Genomic DNA, 26,696 nt, shown 5'->3' with positions numbered 1-26,696 from the left:
TTGTTTGATTTTATTATGTTTGATGGGCATTTATTTTGAAGATAACAAGACATTATGGTAGCCATTGTTGATTTCTATAATCTTGTTTTGAGGTCCTATATTGCTTTCATTGTTTTGTTGTGATTGGCTTTGTTCTATTTTGGTTTCATTCTCTTTAAAATTAAAAAAAATGTAAAGTAACAAGAGGATGAGAGGATAACTGGGTTGCCATGGATTGTAATATAAATGCCCTCAAAGTCCCATGTAGCACTGGGCAGGTGGGTGGAGGTGAAACCTTTAAGAAGTGGGACCTAGCTTGAAGTCTTCCAGTCATTAGGTGACATCCCCTTGAAGAGACCCTGACCCCTTCCTCTTTCTCTTGCTTCCCAGTCATGAGGTGAGCAGCTCTGCTCTACCATGTGCTCCCCATCATGATATGATGCTTTGCCACAGGCCCAAAACCAGTAGGGCCAAGGGGCTGATTCATCATGACTACCCCCCGCAAAACTCTAAGCCCACTTGTTTTTTCACTTCTACTGACAGAGAAATAAAGAAAACATGGCATAAACGTGCAACAGAATATTCTGGATGTAAAAAGGGGGAAAATCCTGTTACATGCTACTGCATGGGTGGAACCTTGAGGACATTATGCTAAATGGAGTAGCCAGTCATAAAAGACAATGTATATGAGGGATCTGGAGTAGTCAAATTCATAGAAACAAAAAAAGAATGGTTGTCACCAAGCAATGGAGGGAGGAAGAAATGGAGAGATGTTACTAATGAGTAGAAAGTTTTAGTTCTGCAAGTGGAAAAAGTTATGGAGATGTGTTATAGGACTATGTGAATATACTTACTATTGAACAGTATCCTTGTAAGTAGTGAAGATGGTAAATTTTATGGTATATGATTTTTATAATTAAAGCTTTCTTCTTTTTTTTTTTTTTGTCTTTTTCATTTTTATCGGTACCAGGGATCGAACTCACGACCGCCTGCTAGCAAGGCAGGTGCTTATGCCACTGAGCTAAATCCCCAGCCCCTAAAGCTTTCTTCTTAACATGTAAGAAAAGAAATTTGATTCCCTCAGATAATCTATTTGAAGTAAGCTCTACACATATGAGTCACTGGCAAACCTATGCAGTGACTGCTGATAGATTTACTTGATAACTTTTTATTAAACACCCAGTGTTTTAGATGACGGTAGGTCCCAGATATGTGCCCACTCCTGCTGTGGTCATCTGGCCTGCCCAGTGTGCTCTCATAGCAAGAGGGGCTGATAACCATTTTCACTTTGCTAAGTACATATTTTTATTGAAATATATCCTGTCATATAGTTAAATAAGTTATTTTTTAAATTTTGTCTTTTGCTTTCTTTGCCCTTAACTATTATTTTGTCACTCTCCATAAAAGAAACAATGTAGTTGTATAAATGTTGCAAAAGATCAGTTGTAATAGTGACTTTACAGCATGATGCTCTTCTAATAAACACACAAATCTCTAAGTATGTCTTAAGTATTTATAAGAATTAGCAGTAGAAAATCTTACAACCCAATGCATTATGAAAACAAAAATCCCTTTCAAGATCATCATATTTGACACACATAGGTATTGAGTATGCTTAGTCCAAAAATCTATAATCCCAAATACTCCAAAATCTGAAACTTTGGGCATCAACATAGTTCTACAAGTGCAAAATTCTACATATCATGAAACTTTGTTTTATGCACAAGTTTATAAAAATGTATGAAATTAATTCCTTCACATTATATGTATAAGAAGTATATGAAATATAAATGAACTTCATGTTTTGTTTTGATATCTCGTTATATATTCGGCAAATATTCCAAACTACTTTACCTGAGAGCTGCTCAGTTTGTATTGACATTTTGATGGTTCCAGCTCTCACACTCTTTTCTACTATGTACACTCCCTGAGTAAATATGCACATCTAAGTTTCTATTTATGCATTAATGTTTCTCAAATTACAGCTCTAATCCAGACTTCTTTCTCTGGGTGCAATCCACCTACCTATCCACTAAAAATTCCTTCATTTGAAGACATACCAGAAATTACTAACCAAAATTAATCTCATTATCTTAACACCTTTCTCTTCACCCTTTCCTACCCTATAGGAAATATTCTTTAATTTTGTATTCCATTTCTAATAGATGACAATATTCAGCTAGTTACCAGAATCTGGAAAGAATTCTAGATGCCTTCTTCTACCCACTCAAATCCTACCCAATTCCCAATACAGCCCCAGGGGCAAACAGTCATCAATCCTTTTGATTCTACTTCAAATACATCTTATCATCTTGAATTGAACTGACCTAGCCTTAACTACATCATCATAATTTTCACCTGGATACTACACAGTTGGTCTTCATGTTGCTCCAGCCCCAACATTCCCACAGTTAAACTTTATCAATGTTTCTTTATCTAAAATCTAAACTCTCTAGAACTCTGACAGTAAACACAATCTGACTTTTGCCTATACATTTTCACTGAAACAATTATAAACTATATTTCCCTGTAAGAACATTAAGTATTTATACAGAGGAACCATGTTTCATTGTTTTTGCCATTCATTCATACTTATTCAGCTTCCAGATTTCATACCAAATCACTTGCAGTTCAGACACTATGCCATGCTGTTATATACATGCTCCCACACTTTTATATACTGCATGCCCTTGCTAGACTGCACTCGCTTTATTGTGCTTTACAATAGGCTTTACATTTATCCTTAAGAGTATGCTGAACCACTTCTCAGAAAAAATTTTGAGGCCAGCCTGGGTAACATAGTAAGACCTTGTTTCAAGAGAAGAAAACAAACAAAAGCACAAGGTTAGAGGTACAGCTCAGTGCAAAGACCCCAAGTTCCATCCCCAGTACTAAAGAGAGAGATAGAGGAAAAGAGAGAGAGAGAGAAAGAGAATGAGAATGAACAAGTGTACTTGAAGAAAGAGGAGTACTGTGAGAGGAATTGAAGGCAATGTGTCTTTAATAATATTTCCAAATGTAAACATTTACCACATATTTCAATCACATCATGTATCTTCTCAGACACTTAACATTTCTGAAAACCCTCAAAATCTTTTCTAGTTTTATACAGTTATCTATTGTATGCTATTGTGCAACAGCACATCAGAATTCTTAATCCCATCTATGTTAACTCCCACTGATCAACTTGTCCCCATTCCTCTTGTGATCATGACCTGTGACACATCAACCTGATCTAAGAACGGCCTAGCAGATTAGTAAAGCTCTGGCGTATCTCCAAGTGATTGCCATGGAGGCCCCAAACTGGGGAGGGAAGACATGAGTGCCAACAACCCACAGGTCTGGAGCCTGGATGGAATAAAAAGGGAAAGAAGGAAGTCTCCCCTTTTTTTCTTTGGAGGAGCTCTGGCCTTCATCATTGCCTTTGCACATTTGTTTCCAGCTGCTTCAGGTCTTCAGTGTGTATCCTTCAACCTTCCAACACAGGCCTTTTAGTTTTCCAACACAGGACTTGCACAGGACACTGCAAAGCTCGAGGCTTTGGCGTGCTCTGGCCCTAGAGCATGCAGACAGTCATTTTACGTTCTTCTACCCATAGTTCCACAGGTGGTTACTGTAAAGCCACATAGTAAATACTTTACATAATCACATTTTAAAATTAAATCTGTTCCTCTAGTGAACCCTAATACACCTCCCCTACCCTTCTATTCCTGGCAGACTCTGCTAACCACTATTCCTTTCTTAACTTTTATGAAATCAACATTTTTAGATTCCAGAAATAAGTGAGATCATACGGTATATTTTCTGCCTTTTTGTGGCTGAATACTATTCCAACATGCATATGAAACATTTTCTTTATCCATTCATGAGTTAATAGCCATCCAGGTTGTTTCTGTTTCTTAGCTACTATGAATAATGCTACAAAAAATAATGGGAGTACAGGTATCTTTCCCACATACTGTTTCCATATTCTTTGAATATATACCAAGAAGTAAGATTGTTAGATCACATGGTAGTTCTATTTTAAATTGAGGAACTATCATACTATTTTCCATATCAATTATATTCTAATAGTGCACATGAATTCCCTTTCTCCTTACCTTCACCAGTACATGTTATCTCTTGTCTTTTTGGTAATAGGAGTGATGTATCTTTATGGTTTTTATATGCAACTCTAATGATTTGTGATATTGCCATGCTTTGATGTTGCATCTTTTCTCATGTAGGCTATGCATGTGTTTTTTCAGAGATGTCTCTTAAGGTCTATCACCAATTTATAAATTAGACATTTTTTCTCAAGTCATTTGATTTCCTTATATTTATATACTCTGGATATTACTCCCTTGTCAGAGTATAGTTTATAAATTATTTTCTTCCATTCTCTTCATTTTGATGATTGTTTCCTTACCATGCAGAGGCCTTTGAGTTGGATGTAATCATCATTTGTCTATTTTTGGTTTTGTTGTATATACTTTTAGGGTCTTTTCTAAAAACCTGTGCCCATTCCAATGTCCAAAATTGTTTCACCTATGTCTTTTACTAGGAGTTTCATAGTTTTAGGTCTTTTATTTAAGCCTTTGATCCATTTTGTGTGGACTTTTGTATACGGTAAGACACAGAATATCCAATTTTCCCAGCTTTATCTACTTAAAATATTATCTTTTTCTTTGTGCTTCTCACATATTTGTTGAAAATCAGTTGGCTGTAGATATATGAATTCAAATCTAGACTCTTCATCCTGTTTCATTAGTCTTTGTGCCTGGGGGGAGACAGGGTCTCACTATATAGTCCAGGCCGGTCTTTAACTTGGGGCGATCCTCTTGCCTGTACCTCCTGAGTGCTAGGATTACAGGCACGCGGCACTATGCCCAGCTATTATTTTTTTCTAACCTAACATCATGCCACTTTAAGCACTATAGCCGTGACTATATTTTAAAGGCAGGCAGTACAATGCCTCCTGACTCGTTCTTTTAGCTCGATTACTTTCACTGTTTACTATATAGAGTTTTGTATGATTCTACACAAATTTTAGAATAATTGTTCTGGTTTTATGAAGAATGTTGTTGGAATTTTGACAGGGGTTACATTGACCTTGTAGATCGCTTTGACTAAAATGGACATTTTGCCACCGATTCTTCTAATCTACGAACGAACTCAGAATGTCTTTCCATTTTTTGTGTCCTCTTCAGTTTCTTTCACCAATATTTTAGAGTTTTCATTGTAAAGGTTCTTCATCTCTTTGGTTAAATGTAATCCTATTTTTTTCTTACTTGTTTTAAGGTAATATAAATGGGATTCCTTTTAGCCAAAAGCAGTTTATTAGACTATACTTACACTTGCATTTAAAAAAAACATTATGACTGTTGAACTATCTGCTTCTTCACCACCAGACAATGAAAGGCAGAACTTGTGATTTATTTTGCTATATCCTCAGGATCTAACATGGTGCCTGGAATTTAGCAGGCTCCAAATAAGTATTTACAGAATAAAGGATAAATCCCTTTTTATAGAAATGCCATAATAGTAGATAGTATTTCTGGAATAAAAATTACATGTCACATGGAAACAGTCTATGTTAACTGAAAATATGAACAGCTTAGTTATAAAAACTAATTCAAAAAATTTTACTTTGTAAGTAGTTAAAAATTCAAAAGCTCTTTTTTTCATGTATGCAGTAATTATGTTCTCTTTCCTATCAAACCAATTTATATTTGTAGGTACTGCCTAAGTCATTCCAGTTTATATCAATTGTTTAAAATAGGTCTCTCATACAAAAGTAAATATGAGTGAGTATATTTTAAGACTGATGGAGAGTTAGGAACTTTGTATCTCCTTACTACGCCACACACATAATGGAACTTAAATTATAATAGTAAATATTATTTTAACACAAACTGACTTATTAACCACGTCTGTCAAAGCACCATATATGGACTCAAACAGCAGTGCCACTGGTTCAGGATACACGTCGAGAGTCAAAAGGTTCTCTTACACGGAAGAATGGGAAACTATCGTCATAACTTTTTCAATATTGAAGATATATTGAAGATATATTGCAAGCTTTCTCTGTCTGTCTGTCTGTCTGCTCTCTCTCTCTCTTACCTTTTTGAGACAGGTTTTCACTATGCAGTTCAGAGAGGCCTTGAGTTTACTTTGTAAGCTAGCCTGTCCCCAAACTTCAGAGACCCTCCTACCTCAGCCTCCCAAGTGCTAGATTTACAGGCCTATACCGCCATACTTGGCTTCAAGCCTTCCCTTAAAGGAAAAAAAAAAAAAAATCACTTGGTAATAGCATTATAATCTGAAGACAAAAAGAAGTACTAACAATGAACCAAAGGAAAACTTTCATATATGCTGAAAATATCTGCTTAATAGTAAGCTAACAAGTTATTTTTCATACAATACCTTAAAAATAATATTGACAGTTGTCATAATTATGTGTTAAATCACTTTAATGTTACATTTAAGTATTTAAGTACAAAAAGTTCTATAATAGTTTTTAAGTAAACATATAACTAGTTAGCAAATTCAAAGGACATTAAATGAATTTCAGCTTAAGATGTTTTAAAATGTTAATAGTCACATCAAAGATGCAGTGTTCTTTGGTTCCAAATTCTTAATGACAAAAAATTCCTTCATATATACCATCCTTTCTGAAAGCAAAAGAACAATACTGTGCCAAAACATGAAGAAAAAATAAAAAGGACTTTCAAATTTTAAAACACTATGGTTATGCAAAAACTTTCATTAAATAACATGATTTCTTGCACAAAAGTAAAACAATGAGATGAAGGATTGTAAATAGATACAGAAACAAAGTTTTTCAAAGTGCTAAATTCTCTAGTTTCCTCTATAGAAGTAACACATTGCAAAGTCTTACTAAAAGTCCTTAAATCTCAATTTATGTGTTAAGGAAAACTCTGAACACAAAAAAGCAGAATAAGTAGCATAAATAAAATCAATTTAGGCAACAAAATATTCTGGTTGGCTAAATCTAGCTTTATAAACTTGCAGCTATTCAGCAGAATCTGTTTTAAGCCCTTCCTCAAATAAAGAGGTTAAAATATACCCTCCAGATTATAAAAGGAAAGGCCTGATCATTCATAGTCATTTCTTAGTAGCAGTAACCAAGATCTAGATATAGTATATGATTTATAACGGAAATGGAGGTGAATACATGATGGAAAAGGAATAATTTTGAGATAACTGGGGCAATCATTCACTTTTCTCATCTTTAAATTTTTAACAGTTTCTACTTTAAATCAATAATACATTATAGGGGCTGGGGATTTAGCTCAGCGGCATAAGCACCTGCCTTGCAAGCAGGCGGTCGTGAGTTCGATCCCCGGTACCGATAAAAATGAAAAAGACAAAATAATAATAATAATAAATTATAAACAAATGAGTATTTGAAGTGTTTCAAGTAAACAAATACATAATTTTTATTAAAAAAAAAAAAGGGAAAACCCATTCAAGACCACATCATACACCATACTGTTCAACAGGTGAGCATCTAGGAAAAATACAAAAGATTTTATTGGATTTTCCAGTTAAAACAGTTCTATAACTAATGAAATGATGGCTCTAAAAACCTCATAAACATGTGCTATGTCTATCCTTGGTTTTGACTAACAGCTTTGTTTTATCATGCTTGATTTTATTCTCTTACAAGAAAAAAAGTAGTATGATCTAAGGGAGCAATTAAGCCCAAAATGTGTAAATTTTGTTGTAATAAAGAGAGGGAAAGAAAAGTGCCCTGAAGGATACAACAGCAAGGGTGTTTAGGTGTGTTACATAGAAGACCATATTAATAGTTTGGATTGGATTACTGAACACAACTGTTTGCAGTCTCACTGTTTGAATATTCGCTTTGTGTGCTTTGATCCTGTGACCTGAAACACCATTTCTAAAATGATAGCGAGTAATCTATTAACTAGTGATAGCATACTGTTGGTTTTTTTGCTTTTCTGTAGTTCTGAATTACCTGTACCCTTACACTGTTTTGTTCTGCTTTTTTTTCTCTTTTTCCTTTTAAATAAAATATTTAAAATCCAAAAAAAAAACCTCATAAACATTTATAGTACTTTAATCACTTGTCTTGATAACTGAGTTAGAAGAGATTTTTGTATAAACAGGTAGTTTTATATTAAAGTTAAAAATAAAATCATAATCTGGTTTATCGTTCCTTTAAAAATAAAATGCTATTAAGTATTCATTATTTAACTGATAAAATAAAATGGTATACAAAATAAATCAGATATAAAAATATATAGTTAAAGAATAAAAGTTTCCTTCATAATATAAGCTACAAAGGATAAGGCACTAATATTTTTAAGCAATATCCCAAACTTATGGTCCCTTAGTGAGAACGATTGCAAAAAAAGCAGTACATTCATTAAGTTCTTCCGGAAAACAACTTATCACCTGGTAATATTTAGGCTTAGTAGTCTCATGAGGATCTGTGGTCACCACACAGAAATAAAAATACACCAAGAAAAAGCTAAGAGACTGCCCATAAGAGCCTTTCTACTAAACAGCTAATGTTTCAGCACTTATGTGATATAATAAAAGCAAAGACTAGATTAAAAGTATTCTACAAGGTCCAAATAGCACTTAAAGTTTCTTCTATTAACCTCTCAAAATCCCTTTAATGTTAGTAAAATTTGCAATAGAATATAAAAAAAATCTTTAATATATAAATCTTGAAGTCCTGTATGAAGATGTACATTTCACAAAAAAAAGTACAAGATGAATTAAAAGAGTTCTTGAATACATATATGCTAAGAAAAAACTAATATGACTAAGACTACTTAAGGCGCTGAACCTAAAACTAGAAAATGAAACTGGAAAGGGACAACAGTGACATCTAGTGGCCATTTCGAATACACACCAAACAAAAACACGGAGTTCACGTTTTAACTGTCTGAGGAAATACAACAATCTTTAGTTATTATAGTAAAACAACTCTACCCATAAAAGGCTGCTCAATATTAGTGCTATATTTTGGTTAATATGAAATATTTAACAAATTATAAGAAATATCTCATCGTTGGAGCACTAAGCAGTTATTAAATGTACCAGGTATTTGACTAAAAGAGGGCTAGAAATTGGTCAAATTATGACTACAATAAAAAAAATAACTTTAGAAAGTCAGCGCTTCCCAAGAACCGGCCATGCTGCGATTGGGAAGAACCAACCAAGAAGAAACTAGCCAGCCTTTCTGGTAAATCACCCTAAGGAAAGAAAAATCAGCACTCCAAACCTCCCCACCCCTCTCCCAAGCAACTGGCTGGTTAGGAAGACAGGCTGAGTTGACAGCAACTAAGGTACAAAAAGCAAAATGCTTGCACTATTTGGTTGATTTTGCAGGCCTGGAGCCAGTGGTCTGAGCATCTATTGGGAGGATGACAGTATGCAATATAGCAAATATGGGGGATTTCCTTCTATCTGTTCTTTGAAACCCAATATTGTTCTCACTGTTTTATGTTATTCTGATTAACTGTTTTATTCAATATTGTTTTGATTCTGTTTTGTTTTTGGTTTTATTTTGCTATACTTGATGGAATGGACAACTACTATGAAGATAACAAGATATACTATGGTAACTACATTGTTTTCCTAGTATCCTGCTTTGAAGTTCTGTACCAATTTTGCTGCTTTGTTTTGACTGGCTTTGTTCTGTTTTGTTGGATTTTATTTTCTTTAAAATAAAAAAAATTTTAAAGGAAATTAATTTTAAACAATTTAAAAAGTTCTAGAGTGAATGGAAGTACTTAAAAAACTTAAGAGCTGATTTATTTATAAATTTATTTGAGTGGAAAGAACACCGGTCATCAGACAAAAAATTATTTTAAAAAAACATCATTTACAAAAACAAAAGTTAATTTTCAAACTGTACTTCTCAGCCAAGTACAGCTGTGCATTCCTGTAATCCATGATATTCTGACAATTTGGCATGACTTCATCTCAAAAAATTATTTCTTAAGAAAGGTTTTTTAATATTAAAATAAGACAACTGTCGACAAGATCATATAGTCACCCTAAAGCAATGAACTTAAGTTTGAATGTCGGTAAGATATTGAAATGGGACTTTCCAACACTTATTTTCCTACAGAAATACCAACTTATACAACTATCCACATGTGCCTACAAAAATACCTTCATAAGAATCTGAGTGTATCACAGAAATAAGAAAAAATGTATTAAAGAGAACAGGAAGGACAATTTTACAATAGGTATCCTTCCCAGGCAAACAACAGGAGAGAAATACATTTCTCAAGGCAAGAGGAAAGAAATGACCTATGGACTTTGCCTCGGACCTGAAGTGGGGCCCAACTCAATAAAAGCCAGCACCAAGGAGCATGTCACAGCATGTCCATGGACTGAATGCCAGATGTACCCGGCACAAGGCCAAATCCTACAGCACAAGGCTCTAGATCATACTGAGGCTCTAGGCCTACCCTACCACCAAGCCAACTAACACAGATCTAACTTCTAGGTATGTTCCAGGGACAGACCAACCCCGGCAGCTCTAAAATGTCTCTGCACCAAGCTGGCCCATGGCTTCACATATTCCCAAATACAATGTCAGTGCCCAAAGCCGTAGTCATCAGGTGAGTACCCACAGATCCTGCTACTCAGTCATTGTAATGCCAGACTCACCCTAGGTGCTAGATCAGTCCAATCCAAGTCCACACAAACCCAGGTTGCAGGTCCAGTCCAGTGCCACAGCACCTCTGGTCTCAGGCATCAGATTGATACCCACTGTAAAATGCTCAAGGCCTGTTCAGTGCTGCACTGATCCTAAGACCCCAGTGCTAGGCTGGCGACCAAAGATCTATGCTTCTAGACCATCCCTGTGGGCCCACGTTCCAGGCTGGCTTCTGCAGCCACAGGATCCATAGATCCTTAAAGATTTGGACAACACCCACATATCCAGGCTATGGGGTCATCCTGTGAGCCTACTCTCCTTGCTTCCTCTGGCATCAGGCCACATTCCAGGCCAGCTCTACCAGACCTCAGGCCTAAGTCTACCCCAATAAATTCTGGTGCCTTCAGAATGCCCCCCAAGTGACTCCCTTAGACTCAAGATCCAAACCTAGTTCCATGGGCTCAGGCTACAGGTTTACACCAGCACTAAGCCAGCCTCTACAGATTTACAGTCTAGGCCTATTCCAGCAGACACAGTGATCAGGCCCATTTTAGCACTTGGAAGGTCCTAGGAAACTCAGAACAAGGATACCCCACAGCCAAATCAGCCTCTGTACACTGGCTTCAGGCTGTCCCTCACAGAAACAGGCTCTAACCCTGCACTCATAGACTGAAGTCACAGGTCCAGTTCTTCAGACCCAGGTACCAGTCCAAGCTCTAGCAAGAAGTCCATCCATGGCCCACATTGAACTCTCAGAATCCTGGATGGGCCTACTGGTGATGAGCTTTACCAGACAAAGACACACCTACAAATATTCCTATTTGTTCATATATAAAGGCAATAAAATATGTCCATGAAAATCAAGAAAAATTAGGGAAACATTATACCATCATGGGAACAGGATAATATGCCAATAACTAACTCTAAAGAAAAGGGCACTCATGTATAACTACCTGACAAAGAATTCAAGTTGTTTTAAGATTCCTAAGCTCAATAAGCTTCAAGAAAATACAGAGAAATACTTTGAAAGATAATAAATGATCAACATAAGATATTTAAATAGGCTGACATTGTTCTTAAAAGTAAAACATGCCCCGCATGGGCCAAAAGAACCAGGAGATTGGCCTCTGCCTTCCAGATGCTGCCACCAAAAGGCCACAGGTGACCTGCAAGTGGCCAGCGTGGGCAGAAAGAACCAGCAGATCCACCTTTATCCTCAGGAGCTGCGATCAAAAGGCTTCCTCCTACAGGCAGCCAGCAGGAGCAGGGACACACAGCCAAATAAGCCCTGGGGATCCATAGTCACCACTGGAGGCCCTTGGTTCCCTCAGGCAGCCGTCATCCACTAGCAGAATCAGACAAACACACCCCTGGATGTCTGCCACCATCATGGGAGTCCCAGTGTAAACACATAGGCTGAGAGAAGCAGCCCCACCTGCATGCACCCTGATCGTCAGCAAAGCCAGTGTACCTGCATAGCTCTAGAGAAGCCTGCTCCACACCCTACTACCTCCCTGTAAATCTGGAATTAGAGGAAACCAGTGCCTGCCCCATCCCCCTACACAGCCAACACAGGAAGTACCCAGGGCCCCACAACCAGCTTGTTGGGAGGAACCCAGGAGAATGTCAAGACAAAGGAACAAGAGGCAAACTGAGACCTCCAGCCCACACATAGTCTAGCAGATATAGTCATGGAAGAAAACAGAAGTCACACACTGAAATCTCTGAGAGGACAGCAACTAAAGTAAGGAAACAACTTCATGAGATTGTAAAAGCAGTCAAATCACAAGTAACGTCTCAGGTAAAAGAAGAAATCACAAACATACTAAAAGAATTGTTCAGCAGGTCTCAGGAAGACAGAGACAATAAAGAGGAGTATAAGAAAATGGTAGAAACCTTAAATGAATGTAAAAAGGAATTACAATTCATGAAATAGATTAAAAGAGAGATACAGGAAATTAAAAATTCAATTGAAAGCTGGAAAAACCGCTTGAAAGAGACTGAAGACAGAAGACTTTCAAACCTCGAAGACAGGATTGCGGCTAGTGATCATGAAAGGAAAGATCTCTTAAAAATAACACAGAATCAGGGCTGGGGATTTAGCTCAGCGGCATAAGCGCCTGCCTTGCAAGCAGGCAGTCGTGAGTTCGATCCCTGGTACCAATAAAAAGGAAAAAGATTTAAAAAAAGAAAAAAAAACACAGAATCAGGAAATAACAGCTCATTGGCTGCAAGACAATGCAAAGAAGCATAACTTAAGAGTGACAGGTGTAGGTGAAGAAGCAGGAGTCAACACAATGATATTAAAAGGTTATTCACAGAATAGAAGAAAACTTCCCAAACATGGTAAATGGATCTAGCATGCAGGTAAGTGAGGCATATGGGACTCCAACTAGCCATAACCAAAATAAATCTACACCCAAACATATAATAATCAAGATCCCAGAAATTCAGCATAAGAATAGAATATCAAAAGCTGTTAGAGAAAAGACAGATCACCTATAAAGAAAAACCAATCAGAATCACAGCAGACTTGTCAACACAAACAATCAAGTCAAGAAAAATTTGGAGTAAAGTGTTTCAAACCCTGAAAGAAAACAATTTCCAACCCAGATTGATCTGCCCTGCAAAACTATCTTTTAAAATTGATGGTAAAATAAGATACTCCCATGATAATGAACAACTAAAGGAATCCATGACTATCAAACCAACCCTACAGACAGTGCTAAAGGATATTCTAGAGAGACATAAAGATGACCATGGTTCTAGGAATAGCAGCAGAGGGCAATCACCAAACAAGACAGGCAACAGAATGAAGGGGAAAAGTGGACGGCCAACAACAGGAGGATAGCATGGCAGAGACAAACTAATGTATGCCGGATATAACCATTAATGTAAATGGCCTCAGGACAGCAATTAAAAGAAACACAGAGAGAGTGGATCAATAAACAAGATCCATCAATACACTGTACACAAGAAACACATTTAACTGGAAAGGAAATTCATGGACTAAAAATCAGAGAGAAAACAATTGTTCTATGTGACAGGAGAACAAAAAAAAAAAAAAAGCAAAAGTAATTTGCCCATCAACTGCAGAATGGATAAGAAAGATATGATATTATCATGCAATGGAAAGCTATGCGGCTGTAAGTAGAATAATCTCAAGGCTCTTGTAGGTAAATGGACACAACTGAAGATCATGTTCATGGCTGAAACAGTTCAAACTCATATGTATGAACCCTCGCATAAGAAACAAAAGGAATTAATGGGATCCAAAAGCAAAATAGTTAATGTAAGAGCAAAGGAGAGGGAACACCTGGGAGAGAAAAGTGCAAACTACTGTCAATTTCTTACTGTGTTATCTTGAACTCTTGTATTGTTTACACAATTTTGTTAGGTTTGGCTTTGTTTTGTCTTGTTTTATTGGATTTTATGCTGTCATGTGGTAGGGGCAGCTATTTTGACTATAATGGGATATATTATGCTAATCATGGTTTCCTATTACATCAAAGCATATTACTACAGGAAATTACCTAATCATAAAGATAGAGAAGAAAGGAATGGAGGAGTAACAAAATAACCAAAAAAACAACATACAGACTGGGCTTGATGACACAAACCTGTAATCCCAGCACTCAGAACGCTGAGACAGGTAAATCTGCAAACAGCCTAGGCTGCATAGTAAGTTCAAGGCCAGCCTGGACTATATAATGAGACCTTGTTTTCTAAGTAAAAACAAACAAGAAGAAAAAATGAACTAATTAGCAGTATCAAGGCCTTACCTACCAATAATTACAGTGAATGTACACAGCTTAGATTCTTAAATCAAAGGACATAGATTAGTTAATATATAAACAAAACCCCACCATCTGCTGCCTACAAGAGTCTCAATTTACATTTGAGAATATACACAGTGAAGGGAAGAAAAAAGGATATTCTGTGCAAATGAGAGCAAAAAAAGAGAATATTCTCATCAAAAGAGAAGAGGAGGTAACAATGCCTATTGCAGATAAATTTCAAGAGAAAAATTGTGAAATGAGACCAAGAAGGTTGTTATGTAATAGGGACGAATCCAGAAAGCAGATTTGACAATTATACATAGGTAATTTATATATACATGTATGTGATACATGTGTGAGTACATATATGACATTCCAGCAACTAATACATAAAATAAATATGAAATGAACTGTAGAGGACAGCCTACAATACAGCAATAGCAGTGGACTTCAATATAGCACTGTACTTTCAGCAATTAATAGTCCCTGAGGAAGAAAATCAATAAGGAAATATTAAGACTTATACTATATTTTAAACCTGGAAGACCTAACACATACATAGAATATTCCATGTAATAGCAGAATATATGTTCTTCTCAAGCACACAAGAAACATTCTCCAGAACCGATTGTACATTTGAACTCCAAATCAAGTTTAATAAATTTATGAAGACTAAAATAATATAAAGTATCTTTTCTGGCTATAATTATATGAAATTTAAAATAGGAGGAATTTCATAAAATTCACAAACACATGGAAATTAAACAGCATGCTCCCAAACAACCAACAGAACAAAGAAGAAACTGAAGGGAAATACTTAAAAATACCTTAAGACAAGTGAGAATGAAAACACAAAATACCAAAACATATGGGATGCACAAAAGCAGTTCTAATGGGAAAATTCATAACAATAAACCCCTGTGACAAATATTTCAAATAAACAACCATATTTCATCTCAAAGAACCAAAAAAAAAAAAAGAAAGAAAGAAAGCTTGACATAAGGAGAAAGGAAATAATTGCAACAAAATAATGAAAAATAAGCTTAAAACCAAAATGTCAACAAAACCAAAACATGCTTTTCAAAAAGATAATCAGAACTAAAGAGAACCACAGAAATATACACGCTCATAAGAAACTACTAAAATTTTACAACAACAAATTAGATAACCTAGAAGTAAAGGATGAATTCCTAGAAACGTACTATCTACCTACCCAGGCTAAGTTATGAAGAAATAGAAAAATCCAAACAAGCCAATAATAAGAAAACTGAGTAATAAAGAATCTCCCATCAAAGAATGCCCAAGATCTGATAGCTTTGCTACCGAATATATCAAATATTTTTAAACAAATAAGCATCCTTCTTAAACTCCTTTAAAAAACTGACATTTAGGCTTAACTGTGTCAACATGATTGGCTTGGGAGTCGCCCATAGATTGGTAAAGCATACGTTCACGTGGGTCATAGAAGTGTGGCACTGGGTACTATACAGGGTAACTTCTTCCTTATTCTTTGGCATTGCTCCCCTCATTTCCTGCCCACCGTGAACTGGGTAGCTTTCCTCTGCCATTATCCCCCAACATGATGCTTCTGCCGTTGAACCAGCCAATCACAGACTCAATCTCCTGAAACTATATGCCAAATTAAAACTTTCTTTAAGATTACTTCCCAGATATGGAAAAACTAATACAGTGAGTAAAACAGAATATTTCTAGACTCATTTTATGAGGCAAGTACTAGCCTGATATCAAAATGAGACAAAGAGAAAAAAAAAAGCATAGGCCAACAACCCTAAAAACTGTACATGTGAAAACTCCTTCATAAAACACTAGCAAACTGTGTTCAACAGCGCGTTAAAGGTTCACTCACATTGATCAATTGGAACGTATCCAGGTATACAAAGATGATTCAATGTACATAAGCTATAAATGACAGTATTTGTGATTTTCATTAAGGAGTTTATTACTAACTCAAATAAGAAATATAAATGCAGAAACATAATCTTAATATAAGCACTAAGTCAAGTAACAGTCTAGCCCTCAAATTAACTAGATCACTTAGGTCTTCCCAGATCTCTCAAAACCACCCAATTTTAATGACTGCTTCAGTTTAATAATTTTTCTGGCGGGGCTGGGGATTTAGCTCAGCGGCATAAGCGCCTGCCTTGCAAGCAGGCAGTCGTGAGTTCAATCCCTGGTACCAACAAAAACAAAAAAGACAAAAAAAAAAAAAATTTTTTTCTGGCAAAAAATGCTAAGAATCGAGAGTTTCACAGAGCACAATTCAAAGACACTGAGAATGTCTTTGAAATGCCAATATTGGGGGACATTGTCCTAATAGCTTCAACAAGTTACACCTAAAATATCTGGTGGTATATTAAAACAAGAGAATACACCTCAGAAGTAAAAGAGAATGAAACGCCAATGCATGCCATGACAAGAATGAATCCTCCCAAAATTAGGCTGAAGGAAATCTTACATGTAAAAGTTATATCCTATATGAAAAAAAAAAAATGGCAGCTTGCTAGGGGGCTGGATGGAGAGCCTCTCCAGAGAAATCAGATCAGATGCTAGAATCTGACAACCTGGAGAGGGCCAGACGATTGGATAACGATTCTTATTAACAGAGGCAGTAACCAAAGGGAAAAATAAAACTAGAAGAGGAAGGAAAAGCACAGGTGGAGAACTGAAACCCGGCACGCTCACTGAGACCCATTCCATGCTGTAATAGGTGTGAGTGGACAATCCAAAGTCATGCTGAGACCGCAGCTGCCAATAACGGGAGTCGAATCCTTAACAGGAGGACGCAGCATAGTGAGCAGTGGATCCAAGGGGAACAGCTTCATTGGCTCTTGGTATGTGCTGGAAATTGGGTCCTGGGGACCTGCGAAGCAGCCAGAGCCACCTGGCCACACCGGAGGAGACTGCAAGAGGACCATACACCTGGGCACTGAAGCCAGGCACCACACAGTTTTCTGACAGATCCGTGCTGTGCTAGGAGCACAGTGAAGACATGCGGCACAGTGTGGGAGTGGACCCAAGAAGAAGATCTGCATCGGTTCCCAGTGAGTGCTAGGGATTGGGTCCTGGGGCTGCTGTTGCTGGCTGGAGGATATCTTGAAGTTGGGCAGAGCCCAGCGTTGCGGCAGCATCAGTCAGTCGCCCCCGATACAAAGAGGACTGGTGGAGGACATCTTGGAGTTGGGCAGAGCCCAACACCGTGGTGACATCAGTCAGCCACCCCTGGAGCAGAGAGAACTGGCAAAAACTGGCAGGATCTGCTGGGGCTAAGCCATGCATCTGGTTGGGACCCAATAAGCAGGTACAAAATTATCATGACTCTGTTACGTCCACAGGTACAGCCTAAATTGTGGATTTACTGGCTCAGAGGCTCAAGGCTAGCCTGCACCGTCCCTGCATCCCTGTGTGTATCTCAGATAACAGCAAACTGAGGAAGGAACAAAACCCCAGTCAGACCCTAAGCAATATGGAGAGGGCCAGAGACCCCGAGGACACACGTGTCTGAAAGAAACCAGAAACATGACAAAAGATAGAAATTTAAAAAAAAAACCTCCAGCTGCTGAACCTGGGAAAATAAGCCCAGGAGAAGTAAATACAGAAGAGAACCAGTGTAGTAACCATCCAATACGAGAAACAGCATCAGCGGACATAAATAACTTCATGACCTCATAGACAAATTTAAAACTGTACTTCTGATCCAAGTGAGGCAAGATATAAAAAGATTAATTAAAGAAAAGATAAGCCCCTCCCAAGAGAACACAGATGGAAAAACAGAGGAACTCAGAAAAGAAAGAGAAATCTTTATAAAAAATTTAAACATAACCTAGAATACACGAAACAGATCCAAAGAGATTATCAAGAAACTAATAACTCCATTGAAAACTGCCAAAATGCCTTGACAGAAACTAAAGTTAGCCTTTTGAAACTTGAAGAGAGATTTATGATATATGATCGTGAAAGAAAAGAACTCTTAAAAATAAGAAGAAACCAGGAAGAAACAATTCAAAGGCTAGAGGAAGACAAGAGGATACATAACTTAAGACTAAAGCATGTGAACAACGAAGCAGGAGTAACCAAAAATGAACTACAAAGACTATTCACAGAATAATAAAGGAAAACTTCCCAAGCATAGGAAATAGAAATGATATCCAGGTGAATGAGGCATACAGAACTCTAGCCACCTACAACCAAAACAGATCTACACCCAAATATATAATAATCAAGATTCCAGAAATTCACCAAAAGAACAGAATATTAAAAGCAGCCAGGGAAACAGCACATTACCTATAAGGGGAAAATTATCAAAATAACGACAGATATATCAACACAAACTCTCAAATCAAGAAGAGCCTCGGAGGAAATAATCCAAGCCCTAAAAGAAAATAATCTGCAACCAAGACTGATGTACCCAGAAAAACTCTCTATCAAAATTAATGGAGAAGTAAGATGTTTCTGAGACAAAGAGAAACTGTGGGAGTCCATGGCCACCAACCCAACCCTACAAAAAATACTGAAGGACATTCCAGAGAGAGAGAAGAAAAAATACCAGGATTCCAGCAACAGTGGCAGAGAGGCCTCAATGAATGGGGCAGACAGTGGAATGAAGGAGTAAAGTGGACAAATTATAGCAGAAAAATAGAATAGCAGACATGAGGCAGAGACGATAAGCTATAATCTTTAATATAGATAGCGCTGATACACTAAAATTAAAAAATAAGAGAAACAGGCAGAGTAGATTAGGAGGCAGGTTCTATCAAGATGCTCTGAATAGGAAATACACTCAATCAGAAAGAGGGTTAATAAACTGAAAGTCAAAGATGAAAAAACAATGCTAGATGTGACAGGAAACCAGAGAGAAATAGAGACAACTCATTCAGCAGCGACAGATAGATTGGAAAGCTATGACACTTTTGGGCAGGGTAGAACTACACAGTTGGAAGGAAAGAAAACCCTATGACTTTAGTAAGTAAAGGAGTACAGCTCAAGATCAAGCTCAGGGGTAAAAAGTTTCAGCAACACTCAGATAGATAACAGGGTGGCCCCCTAATCTAAAAACTAAAGGGGCTAGTGAGACCCAAAACATACAAAGCATCCTGAGAAAGGGAAAGATGAAAAATAGCCTAAAAAAGGAAGGCAGAGGTCATTGTTAATAGTGTATCAGGATTTAAAAGTCACAGTAGTCTTATCATTCTGTTTAGTTTGATTTTATTTTGTTCCAGTCTCATATCAGATTTGAGGGCACAGACATCTAACCCCAAAATAGGTTATACCATGCTAACTATCCTTAATTTCCTAATAACTTAAACTGAAACCCTGTATTACTTACATTGTCTTACTATAACTGATCTTATTTGAAGCTGGCTTGTTAGACCACAGTTTTGCCCTGGCTGATTTTATTTGAATTTGGTATGCTTGATAGTATCAAGTCTAAGAGTAGAGGCAACTACTACAAGATGTAAAAGATATCCATACTGGTTTTGATTATTAACCACTCTCAAGTCCTACAATGTCTTCAAAGTTGTGTTTTTATAAAAATAGCTATGTAATACTATGCTTAACTGTACTAAGCCTGATGATGTGGACAAGTCTATTGAAAATATCAAGAGAAAGCACAGTAACTACCGTAGATCACCTAACATTGTGGTCTTACGTGTCTTTTTCATTGCATGTTTTTCTAGGAATTTGTTTTGTGGTCTTGATAGATATACAAGTAGAAATTCACACATGGGAAGAATTTTTTAAATATTTACGGGAACAGATTATATAATGCACAATGTAATGAACAGATATTCTGAAGAAGAAGAGACACTAACAAACCCAATGCTAACTCTGTAACATTCTGATATGAAATCTAGCAATACTATTATTCACTGTTCAGAGTGATATTACTCTAGTCTCTTAAGTCCAATTGCAGCATACATAAAGATAAGGACAGCTACTACGAAGAGAATGATAGACATTATGGTAGTCATTATTGACTTCCCCAATGTCAGGTCTTGAAGACCTAAAAAGCCTTCATCACCCTATAATGATTTGATTAGTTCTATAGTACACAGTATGTATTCAATGTGTGTGATGAGGACAACTATTCGGAAGAAAACTAGAGACAATAAGATAGACAGTGAAGATCTCCAGTGGACTTGCTTTGAAATCCGTATTTCTTTAAATTGTTTCTTTATGAACTGTTTCATTCTGTCTTGATATGTTTAATTGTACCCTCTTTAAGATAAAAAAAACAAGTGTGTAGGACTGATAACCATATTACTAAGTTTTTGTTGGATCATTGAGCAGAACTGTTGGCAGTGTCACTATTTGAATGTCACTTTGTATGCTTTAATTTTGTAACCTGAACAACTATTTCTAAGATGGCAATATGTAACTTATCAACTAGTGATTTCTATTTATTTTTTTGTAATTCTGTATTATTTCTACCCTTTTTTCCTGTTTCTTTGTTGTTTTCTCTCTTTAAATAAAAAAAAAATTTTTTTTAAAGTTATATCCTATATGGTTCCACCTATCACATTCTAGAACAGAAAAAACTGATCAATGGAAACAATCAAATGAAACCACAACAGTATTTACCTCAGACTGTAGGGTGAAAGTATAGACAGACCAGAAAGAGAAATGAATTCTCTAGGGTGGGTGGAAATGTTCAATATCTTAAATGAGTTGGGGTTACACAGATACATTCATCTATCAAAATGCACCAAATAGCCTAAATAAATTTATATAAAATTGTACATAAATTTTATCTGAAAAAATATTGATAGTTCTACTAGTGTACTCTGCTGAAGTATTTGAGGTGAAATATACAGACATCTGTAACTTATTTTGAAAGGCATAAAATATGAGATTAACACATTTCAATGCAAATATAGTAAAACATTAACAACTGAAAAATCCAATAGATAAGTATATTAGGATTTATCATACAATTCTTTCAATTTCTGTGTTCAAAACTTCCATAAAAAAATATTGGGGAAAATATAAGTGACAATGAGAATTAGAAAAAAAAAAAAATATATACACACACACACACACACACACACACACACACACACAAACAAATTTCCTTCTATAACCAAAAAATTTTCCTTTAATATGCTAATATTTTAATCTGTCTAATCAAATGGCAACCACAATTATTTTCTAAAGAGCAAGAATTAAGGATGACATAATTAAAAATTTAAAAGACATACCCGAATTTCTTGAAGATTATGAAAATTATTTCCTACTCTGACTGAAATCTTGCTTGGTGTGTAGCTTTCATCCGACTTGTAATCTGCATAAATACATAATGTCTTCACTGTTGTTTTTCTTCTAAAAGCAACAAGGAAAAAACAAGATGGATTTTGTCATACACAAGATTATTTCCAAAGCATCTTTCTTTTGATGTTAAAAAGAATCATAGTTTACTAAAATGAGTGGATCAATAATTACCATTTCCTTTTAATTTCAACAGTAATAAAAGGGAAGAATATATGTAAAAATATAGGTAAAAGTATAAAATTTTACTTATATAGACATCATGATTGTAGTGGTTGACTGTGTCAACTTGAGACATTTAGAAGCTTAACTAAATTAGTCAGCAATTCTACACCCTAGGTTCATCTCCTGGATGGTATAAAAGGGAAGGAAGGACAGATAAGGGTCCATCCTTTAGAGGAGTTCCAGTCTTTGCCTTTGGCTTGGATGTCATCTCTTGACTTCTAGCACAGACTCTTCAGCTTCTGCCTTGGATTCTCCAGCCTTCCATCACAGACCTATTGATTGGCCTGCTGGAGCAGACTTGCACAGGACACTGCAGTAGACTCCAGACTTTGAATGCAGAATGCAAGAGTTTTGAGGTAAAAAAAGGTTTCCACCTAGATTTCAGAAGTTGTGGGAGACCAAGTAGTGTGCCCCCGAGAGAACAGTGTGTGAAGCTGTGAGTAAAAAGCCAAAGGTGCACTGGACACACCAGAAGTTTGGAAAAGCCAGGAATGTGGATCATCTAAGGGAACCTGCACAAGGGTGGAGCAGAGTGAACATAAGAGAGAAGCCCTGGAAGCTATAACCACAAATGCCACAGGGGTAGAACCATGCAAACCCATGAGAGCTCACAATTTGCCACAGATTGCTTCAGATGTTATATGACTTAATGTTTGCCCTGCTGGATTTTGGACTTGCTTTGGTCCCATTCCTTTGGATTCCCCTGTTTGCAATTTTTGGAATAGAAATGTCTATCTTGCACCACTGAATGCCAGAAATGTTTAACTTTTCATTTGTATGGAGGTTTGTAGCTAAGTTTACCTTCTATCTTGGAGGAGAGGTGGGACCTGGACATTTCAGCAATGCTGAAACTGTTTAGGACTTTGGCAAATCTTGGAGAGGGACTAAATGCCTCAGTTTGCATAAAGGGATGTGCATGAGTCTCAAGATCAGCAGCTGAATGTTATGCTTTGTCTAGATTCACCCAAATTCTCATTTAGGTCATGGATGTGGGTTTCTAGAATTTGTGATTGGTTCATGATCCAATGCTAGAATTATGGGTATGAGTACTACACCAGCCCTGAGTGGGTGGCCCGCATACCATATAAGAGAGAGAAAGAGCCTTGTTCCTCCCCCTTTTGTTCTTATTGCTTGTGCGGTTTTCTACTGCCATGAACTGTTGCCCTCTGCCATGTGCCACTTTGCTTTGGAGCCAATTGATTATAGACTGAAACCTCCACAAACTATGTGCTAAATAAGCCTTTCCTTCCTTAACTTTGGGTATCAGGTATTTTATTTCAGCAATGAGAGAAAATAATGGAGACAGAATTTGGTTACCAAAAGACTGGGGTTGTTGATGTGACTATACTCAACCACGTGGTTTAAGAGTTTTTGGGAACTGCTTGTGGGAAGAGTTTGGAAAGGTTCTAAGGTGTCACCTGAAAGCACAGTACTGGAATGCCTTAGGCTGTTCTGTATGGGAAATTCTGACCAGAGCTCAAAAGACCAAAAGGCTGACAGAAATCCTGCAGGTAAAGATCAGGCTTGGAGGTTTCTGCTGAGAAGGACTGCATTGGTTGTTGGACTGCAGATGTGTGTTACAGCTTGCCAGAAAGTTTCTCATGTATCCAGAGACTTTGCCTGAAACTGAGATTAAGGGCAGCAGATTAATTAATCTGACAGAAGGAATTTCAAAGTAGTAGCATGGCTATTGTTGAGGCTTTTAGCCAGATTTATGTTGTGAATGAAAAGCAAACAGCCCAGCAAACTGATTTAAAATGTTCCAAGTTTGACAAGAAAGAAAGCTCCAGTATAGATGTGGACTGTAAAGATAAGAGTTGAGGTCTTGCCTGCTGAGAAAGAACAGGAAAACAGAAAAGATGGCCTGAAGGCATCATGGAAAGTGATGACGGGTCTCCACTCTTTGCATCCTCAAAACTGCAAAAGTGAAAGACTTTGCTTGGTGGAAAAAACCTCAAGTGCCATGCTCCAGAATAGCGGCAAAGGCCACACCAAGTTCCAGAATGGCAGTGGCATACAGAACCTATTCCTTAGAATCAGGTTCAGAGTGCTCAGCAATCCAGCCAAGAAAGGAAAGCCTGGGTACTGCTCCAACTGACAGCAGACCGTGGCACCATCCACAGGGTACTGGTTTTAGGTACAATAATATGCATGTCTTTGTATCTGGAGATTGTTTTAAGGATATGTGTATGGTTGCCAAGTTGACAAGGGGTGAATTGTAGTAGTTGATTGACTGTGTCAACTTGAGACATTCAGAAGCTTAACTAAATTGTTTAGCAATTCTAAGCCCTAAAAAGGCTCATCTGGATGGTATAAAAGGGAAGGAAAGACAGATGAAGTTCCATTCTTCAGAAGAGCTCCAGTCTTTGTCTTTGGCTTGGACATCGTCTCTTGGCTTCCAGCACAGACTCTGCCTCGGATCCTTCAGACTTCCCGCAAAGATTCTTCAGCCTTAGTTGAATCTTTTGGTCTCCAGCTTGCACACACCCTCTGCACACTTACTCATCCAACTCTTGTGGCTGATCATCATAAGCCAATCTTGTAATTTCTTATACATTTGTCTATTTTGTGTTATATGATCTCTCTAGTAAAACCCTGACTAATACAATGATCAAGAGCTAAATACGAGCAGAGAAGAAACAGCAAAACCAAATCAAGTATAGCATCTTTGTGTGCAAAAAAGCATTAAGGATTTCCAATATCTTCAATTGTGCATTAGATAAGGAAACAATTTTAACAAGCTTGGTTTTATTTACTAGTTACTTAATTTCTTATATTAATATTTGAAAATAATCTGCTAGGTGAAAAATTGAGTCCAGAAAAGACTCAAGCCTTTTTTAAAAATAGAAAACATAACCTGTTATTTAATACAAGAACTAAAATTCTGCTCATTTTCAAAATACACGTATCATCAGGAAATAAGAAAACAGAAAATTAACCTTAGAAAAAAGCAAACAGGTCAAAAATATAAAAAGATGTTCAATTTTTAAGAACCAAAGAAAGAAATTAAAATACACAGACATTGATAATATATTAGAAAATATTACCGTATTTTCAAATAATACACAAATTTAATTAAAAAAAGATACTTTCAGAACCAATTGACCCACTGATTCAACCTCTAAAAAATGCATTTAAAAGACTTAAAAAATGGATATAGGAAAATATTGATGTGTGATTAAATTACTAAAACATTATAAACAACCTAAATGTTCACTACTAGAAGGAACTGATTATATTCATTCAATAAAGTAGTATGTAACTACAGATGGTACCTGATTTATAACAGTTTGATTTACAATCTTGTGACTTTAAAATATTTATGAAAGCAATAAGCTTTCATAACTAGAAACCATACTTCATGACTAGAAACCATACTTCAAAGTTTGAATTTGGATCTATTTTTCTGGCTAGCAATGTGCAGTAAGATACACTCTTCAAATGGTGGGCAGTTGGCTGAGGATCTCCAGGGTAACCAATCACACGCTACATTATACTGTACTATGTGGCTAAGCTACAATGCTCAGTAGATTAAGTGCATTAAAAATACAACTTACAATAGGCTTACTGTAATTAGAAGAGTATCTGTATTTAAAATAATCATGCAAACATATAGTTATGCTAGGAAGAAAGTAGAATATAAAACAGTACATCCAGATACACTGCACTTAGGGGAAAAACAAAAATTTTAACCTACATTCAACTATAGAAAAGGGTCTAGAGGGACTCACACAAAAAATGTAAAAGTGACTACTTTGGTGGAGTAAAACTATGTGAGATCTTTACTTTCTTAATGATTCTATATTTTCTGAATAATTTTCTGGAATGAGTTGTCACTCAATCATCACCAAAAAATAGGTAATTTAAAAACTAACCACAACAAAACAGTAATAAGTGGGTTGAAATGTGTTTTAAAAATTAGATTCTAGCACAAACTGATACACTTAATAACAATAAACTTAAACAGAAGTAGTCCATCAAACATTAGCCTATAAAAAAGCTGGGGGTCTAGAGCTCTTAAGGGAATCATTTGTGTAAGCCTCTTCTATCATCAAAAAGGAATGGGAAAGTTAAGGATTTTTCCTCAGATCAAGATGTAAAACACTATAGCCTCGACAAAGCACGAATATCACTACTAAGTTCTCAAGAGGCCAGAGGTATGAAACTGACATCTTTCTCTTTCTAATGGGCCTACAATGACACAAGAGGAAGCAGACAAATAATTGGAAATTTGGAAGAGCATAGTAAAGGCCTTCTCATTGATGAGTCCAAGTCAGAAGAAAACCAACTTTCTTAATGTAAAGAGAGCAAAGGCAACAAAGATAATAGTAATTATGAGTTTTTTAAAAATCTGATCTAAAGGATAAAGCTCTTTGCTCAGAATAACTTTATTTCTAAATTATGAAATCAGGATACTTTTGTCACTGAAACCTACAAGATAATCAAGGAAAGGCTAGAAAGGCAAGAACAGTAAATCATTAGTGACAATAAAACAATAGTGGCAAACAGCAAGTGAATATTTTGTGTCTGGCCCAGAAATTATGATTTGTATGTATTACTTTATTTTTTCTTCAACCTAGTAATACAGGAACTATTACTGTCACCATTTTACCGATTTTCAAAAAATACTAATACTGTACTCAGATTAGTAACTGGCTTAAGTCAAAAAGTTACCAGATGTGCATAGTCATAGTTTGAATATTATCTCACATGATCTTTACCACGATAGCCTTCCTTATGACTAATTATACTTATTTAAATCATTAATATCAACTTAC

At 36.4% G+C, this 26,696-nt stretch overlaps 1 protein-coding gene across 3 annotated transcripts in view; it reads right to left on the bottom strand.

Annotated features, from left to right (window-relative positions):
* The window catches only part of Anapc10 (anaphase promoting complex subunit 10), an 82,958-nt gene that overhangs the window by 40,855 nt on the left and 15,407 nt on the right, over positions 1-26,696 (bottom strand). For all 3 annotated transcript variants that reach the window (XR_010051482.1, XM_003476845.5, XM_013140778.3), the window contains exon 4: positions 21,627-21,747. Coding sequence is in view for 2 of the 3 variants with exons in the window: in XM_003476845.5 (XP_003476893.1) it covers positions 21,627-21,747 (121 nt within the window). In the remaining variant the exon portion in view is untranslated. The remainder of the gene's footprint in view (positions 1-21,626; positions 21,748-26,696) is intronic.

This window comes from Cavia porcellus, unplaced genomic scaffold (genome assembly GCF_034190915.1).
Source record: "Cavia porcellus strain 051 isolate PalLab524CR breed Dunkin Hartley unplaced genomic scaffold, mCavPor4.1 scaffold_14, whole genome shotgun sequence".
NCBI lineage: Eukaryota > Metazoa > Chordata > Mammalia > Rodentia > Caviidae > Cavia > Cavia porcellus.
This window is presented reverse-complemented; position numbering and strand designations above follow the sequence as displayed.